Source organism: Saccoglossus kowalevskii, chromosome 20 (genome assembly GCF_978046115.1).
Source record: "Saccoglossus kowalevskii chromosome 20, keSacKowa6.1, whole genome shotgun sequence".
Classification (NCBI taxonomy): Eukaryota; Metazoa; Hemichordata; class Enteropneusta; family Harrimaniidae; genus Saccoglossus; species Saccoglossus kowalevskii.
The window spans coordinates 7,061,560-7,068,143 of record NC_140660.1 but is presented as its reverse complement, the minus strand read 5'-3'; the positions used below and the strand labels follow the sequence as shown (position 1 = coordinate 7,068,143).

General features: G+C 36.2%; 1 protein-coding gene across 1 annotated transcript; it reads right to left on the bottom strand.

Annotated features, from left to right (window-relative positions):
* Positions 1 to 120: 120 nt before the first annotated feature.
* LOC144363600 (uncharacterized) lies at positions 121 to 6,359 on the bottom strand. Its single transcript, XM_085494621.1, has 4 exons — positions 6,272 to 6,359; positions 5,657 to 5,814; positions 4,945 to 5,132; positions 121 to 403 (listed from the first exon to the last, which is right to left on the bottom strand). Exons 1-3 carry the CDS (start codon positions 6,287 to 6,289, stop codon positions 5,003 to 5,005), a joined length of 306 nt encoding a protein of 101 aa, XP_085350747.1. The 5' UTR covers positions 6,290 to 6,359; the 3' UTR covers positions 121 to 403; positions 4,945 to 5,002.
* Between the last annotated feature and the right edge of the window lie 225 nt (positions 6,360 to 6,584).

Here is a 6,584-nt window from a genome sequence, read left to right as displayed (position 1 = left end):
TGGTACATGAGACTTGGCTAACTGACAACTGATTCCATCCGGTGATGTGCGGTCTGGTATTGTGTCAGACCCAAGTACCTGAGACTTGGCTACCTGACAACTGATTCCATCCGGTGATGTGTGGTCTGGTAATATGTCAAACCATGGTACTTGAGACTTGCTTAACTGACAACTGATTCCGTCCTGTGATGTGCAGTCTGGTAATACGTCACACTCTGGAACTTGAGACTTGGCTAACTGACAACTGATTCCATCTGGTGACGTGTGGTCTGGTAATATGTCGCACCCTGGTACTTGAGACTTGGCTAACAGACAACTGATTTCATCAGATGATGTGCGTTCTGGTAATACGTGACACCCTGGTACATGCTGGTATGCCATGTGTTTGTTGCAAGTTTAATATCTACAAAAGCAATACAAATAGAAGAAGACAAAGATTTTAGAGCAATAAATATTTATATTTAATCTCACTCAACAGCATACAAGAAAATCAAGTCATTGGAAATAGCACAGCTATTTCACGTTACTTTTTCAACATAATGTTTTAAATACCATTATATGTGAAAAATGCATATACCATGTAGTAAACAAAATCTGTTCATGTATGAGCGAGATTCAGTTCCATATATATGGAAATGTACAACATTAAGTTTGATGCTTATGTGATGTTTGAAGCATATTCAAGCATGTCAGCGATCTGGTAAAGAATTCATAAAAAATGGCTACCAGTAAACAATTTTTTACCAAAACAAGTCATTTCATGATATGACAAGAGTCATCCTTATTTTAACAGTAAACATAACTGAAATTAGTCAGCCACTTTGAATCAGAGCATGAAAGAAATGACATAGGAATAGTAGTTTGATTGCCATCAATCAATATATGTCAGAGGCATACTTTATAACAGCATTCCACCATTCTGAATCAGATCCATCCTGGTCAATTAATGTCAGATACAGCTCTGAAACCACATTCATTACAACAAAATTCCCCCAACCCCCACCCCACCCCACATTCAAAACTAACAACAAAATGACCACCAGTCAGCCATTTTGAATCCAGTCTGAGAAACAAAATTACTTGCAAACGTTCAATGTACATGTATGTATTAAGTTCACACAAGATCTATCCATACATGACCAAGGTCTGGAACCGGAATGGCATTGTTCTCCCCAAAAAAGGTGACAGGCATAATGCAAAAATTTTTCTTGTTTTGAATACTTAACCAGCTGCGAAAATTTACTAATGGACACGTGGGATAAAATTAGGTCAGCTTTTCTATAACATATTTCAAAAGCCCTACAAGCCCTACTACCGGTACATTGTTTACAAGTCATTGAAAATGACACAGTCCCCATTAAATTTTTGAAAGTTCTTTTTGTGCTCATCATATTAAAGCAGAGGGGTTGTCGCGAGCGTGTCCTTGAAACTTGAGTTCCAAGTGGCGTATACAACAGATTGTCTATTTACCGTACTCGACCGCATTAGCGCCTATGCCCGAGCAAGCGCCCACCCCCCACTTTTGCGCAATTTTTATATTTGGGGTCACATTCGGCAAAGCGCCCACCCCTTCAAAATGCAACTAATTTAAAACTTGGTCTTGCGTAACGAATCTTGGTAATCGTTTTTATATGATACAGCGTGGACATCGACCGCTGTGAACATGTTGTGGATGCGTAGAACACGGTAACCGTGCGTAAACTACGCTTCGACAATGACCTGTTAATACAAGTAAAATGCGATACATATTTCATGCCATATTCAGTCTAATTCTCAAAAATGGCTAGTTACTAGTTTTTTGGAAAAACCATGTCGTTTATTCGCTGAAATCAATTCCAACAGATCGTACTTCGACATCGATTATTCACTTCCGCATTGCGTTACCGGAAAGTCTTCGGGAATTTGCGTCAGTACAACACAGCATTCTGATTAGTTAATAACCAACTTTGACCCATTAGGTCAAACGACGCTGCTGTAGGTCAAATCTGCAATTGCATCATGGCGGAAAGTGATTTTCATCGAGAGTTTGCGTACGATCCAACAACTTCGTCAGTGGAAATAATATGACAATTTTGACTTCGACTGTGTTCCAAAAGACTCAAATGTTTTTAATTCCGTAAATTATGGTGGTACGTAATTAATATTGTAATAAAATGTGCATATTTTTTGTGATCATTTCTGTTTCTTCATTGTGAAAATCAATGACGACGCAAATTAATTTAGTAATTTGATTTTCCCTCAAAGACGTAATCTGTCACTTGATGAATCAAAATTTTCATTTGCACTCTTTTTCGAGGGGGGTGCTCGGGTAAGCGCCCACCCCTACAAAATCGTGATTTTCTGAGTTGAGGCCTCTGGGCGCTAACCCGGTCGAGTACGGTACATCAAAACACGTGTTCTGTGTAGTAGTAATATGGCCAAAAATAAAAACAGCCATTATTCGGCCATCTTTGATCTGATTATGAAACACACTGATATGTATGATGTATGTGCCAAATATGAATGAAAATAGTACATAAATTGTGGAAATATCAATAGTAGTAAGGCCAAAAAGTCAGATGGCTGTCAATCAGATTTTGAAACAAATTGTCATGGACATGCATCCTAACATGTATAAAGTACATGTATGTGCCAAATTTGAATGAAAACTGACAGAGCACGTCCAAGATACCGCATAAAAAAAAAAAAAAGATACCGACCATCTTAGATCCAATTACGAAAAAAATCGGCATGGACATGTAACCTAACATGTATAATCTATGTACCAAGTTTGAATGGCAACTGACAAAGCATATCAAAAATACAACATTTTCAAAAAACAAGATGGCTGCCAGTTGGCCATTTTGAATCGAATCGCTAAACCACTGCATGTGCGTATCTCCCACATAAGGCACAAGGCACATGCAAAGAATGAACAGAATCGGTCTACAGGATTCTGAAATATGACTCAGGACAGACTGACTGACGCACGGACGGACGGACGAACGGACAGACTCAGGAACTCACAGACGGTCAGGGACATGTATCCTAACATGTATGATCTATGTACTAAATTTGAATGAAAACTGACAAAGCATGTCAAAAATACAACATTTTCAAAAAACAAGATGGCTGCCAGTCGGCCATTTTGAATCGAATCACTAAACCACTGCATGTGCATATGTGCCACATAAAGTACTAGGCACATGCAAAGAATGAACGGAATCGGTCCAAGGGATTCTGAGATACGACTCTGGACGAACGCACGGACTTCGTTAGAACGGGGACTAAAATACACTCCAAATTACAGCATGTTGTAAATTAAAAAAAAAACTGAAATGTTTGTCCCATTACCATCTCTGGGGAGAATTTTGCCATTCATGACCTAATACTCCCTTTCTGAATACAACTTCTCAACTTTGTGATCTTAGAATGACGATTTAACAACTCCTGTGTCTTATCAGTAACATTCACTTCAGTCTTGTATATTGACATAGTTTCTAGCTTGCAATCATGATATCCCAATTCCAAACTGGGCTGTTGTTGTAACCCAATAATCATTTGTCTTGAAAAAACCAGTTTAGCTTTGCTGATGACATTAGATACTAGCAGGATCTTTTGAATATTTGGGGCAATACGCAGTTTTCTGAATGAGAGCCGATTTCTATCTGAAGCAATTTTTTCAACTGATATACTGATTATCCTTTGTGCATCAGTTGTATCCATGTTTCTTTTTGAATACTGTAAAGGGATTAAAGGTACATGCTCAGTGAATGGTGGCCCAAAAAACTTGTTTGCTAAAAATATGTTAAAGATTGGGGGGGGGGGTCTCTCTCATGGGTAAACGGGCATTAACAATTGACTTCTCTGGCCAATGAAAACTCATATTTGGATCAAATGTAGCTAATTAATTAATTAATGCTTCAAATCGTATGGCACATTGTTCATTCATAAATGCAACTTGAACTGTGACCTCTTGTTATATGATTTGAATACTCAGATCTTTGTTATGATTTTAGCAAATTAAATGTAATATTTTATATCATGGAAATTGAAGTCAGCTTATTGAAACACGACTCGAATGACAGAATCATGTTCGGTTGTATTATCCACAGCCATTTGCCAGTGTACCACACCCACATGCTCAACCATTTTTAGCACTGAAGTAGGGAAATTCATAAATTTTCCGGGTTTGCTATTGGATTTTTTTTTTCAACACTTCAAGGTAATAAATGCATAGTTGAAATGAACCAATACATTGATTTTAATGACTGTTTCACCAAGACAACTTAAATTTTTTTTTGGTTTAGCAATGAAAAATCAGAATATATATATAATAAATAGTACCTAAATAATTATGGTTCTCAGTCGTCACATTGTTGTACATTATTCCCAGGAATTTTAGTCCAGGTTTGTCCTGTTTTAGCTGATCTTGCTGAATGATAGATATCGGTTTTGACTGTCCAAAACTCAGTATGGGCAAACTAATAGCGAACAACATTCCAAACAATAGGCATTTTCAAACCATTAAAAATATTTTTCTGGATATATCTACTGACATACTGCCATACCATACACATGCAAAATTAACAAATACATGTAGCGAGAGCAAGGTCAGGATGTATTTTAGAAAATTAGAAATATTTCACTCAGTCCATATTCTTTTTCATGGGGAAAACAGGAATAATTATACAAATCTTGAACACATCATGACAAGTCAACGATCAGAAGAAAAAATATCACACCAATGGACTTTGCAAACCAGACAATCCTACTGTACTTGTGTTTGTGGTAGTACATGTGCAAGTGTATGTGCAATTTCGAATGGAATCAGTTAAAGGAATGATGTGAACAAATATTACCTATTTCAGACTTTCACCAACTTCTCAACTGGAAATTGTATATAAATATATTTATAAGGCATATGCTGTTATAACATTATTATGAAAATAAGCATTATCTTACCTTATGCTCCCATGGTAATTTGACTGGTCCATAATCATATAATATTTCCTCATTGACGTCAATGTCTTTTACAGCAAATAGTGCCAGGTATGGCTGTCCTTTTCATTCTTGCATTTGGAAATTTTCTTTCATGGTTTACTAGCCGCCCATATTTAGGTCCATTACCAGGTTCATTAGTAGAATCGATACTGCAACATTGGCAAAATATAGCTTTTGAAAAATATATAGCAAGGTAGATTTTTTTTATGGACTAAGAGTTAAAAGATTATTTTTACTGTCACAATCATTCATTTGATACAGACTTAAGAATGACCAGCAATCCCAAGTTATTGATAATAGTAAATTGCATACAGTCATATATGGTCATCCACTACATTAAAAGAAATAAATGAAGAAATATTCTTTGTGGCTAACATGGCAAAGTTGTTAAAGCTTTACTATTACATAAAATAAGAATTTGATATTTGTTACAAATATTGGTAGATGGGGTTACTGGCCTTATTTGTTCATGTAATTTATTGGTGATAGTAGGTATGAATTAAAAAAAACACCACATGTGTTGTGTTTGAGTTTGAATAATTTCTGTGGCTGTGGTACAGGGTCACATAGTAGTCACAACACAGACATGTACACAGTACTATGGGATAGGCTAATATTAAATGCAGTTTAAATGAGTTTCATATGAAAAGATTGTAAAGATGTGGACACTAACCAATATGTCTTATCCTTGAATTTAAAAAAAGTAACGGAATACACTGCCATCAGAAGACTCTTCACGAATCTCTCCCTCCGACCCACTAATAAGTTCACCATCGTATTGCAATAAGAAATCTCTTTTCTTGAATTGCTTTCCAGCAAAAACACCTCTACCTGGAATAAAATAAACCATAAATGATAAACTAGTCATTACACTTGTGACTTGGATATATTTCGAAATACAAGTTAACATGAAGCAGTGATGTGGCCGTTCAGTTATTTAGGACATTGAGCACCGTGGTAAACGGCAAACAGTCAGATTAAATATATTCTCATCTGAGGGACATCAAAGAATCGTACAACGAACAGCTGAAATACTTGCTGATTATCGCTAAAAACTATAAACAAACGTCTTTTTCAATATACTGAGATCTGAATGCACAAATCTAACGCAGACTGAAGTAAATTTCGATTCCACTGCCATGGTTTGAACGGCACAGTGTCTTCGAAAAACGTGCTGTCAGTCTTTGGTTTAGAATATAATGTGTTGTCAACTGACAGGAAATTGATTGCATATTATTAATCGCGCCGAACTGAGCACAACAAATTTGTTAATTCTTTACATTATTACCTTCCTGAATAACTCCATTCACAGCATATCAAAAATTCACGGCCGATCAGAACAAAACTGCCATTTTTATTGGGACCCCCTAAGCTCTTAAGACCAAAGACTCCCTAAGTTTTATTATAGAATTTTGTATTTGGAAACTGGTGTAATATCAGTGTTCTTACGGCTAATCTCATTTTTGTGTCTAAACAATAAATCACAGTTATTTTTTTTTTAGCATGCACTTTCATTGCCGCCAGATATTAATGCGTACTGCCGAAATACAAAAACAAAACAACGAGAACGCGTACAAAATAAAAAAATAATTAGATAAAAA

Excerpts from the sequence above, each read along its gene's own strand:
- LOC144363600 (XM_085494621.1), bottom strand. Across the intron at positions 5,133-5,656 it reads TTCAAGGATAAGACATATTG|TATCGATTCTACTAATGAAC; the intron begins GTTAGTGTCCAC and ends CCAATGTTGCAG.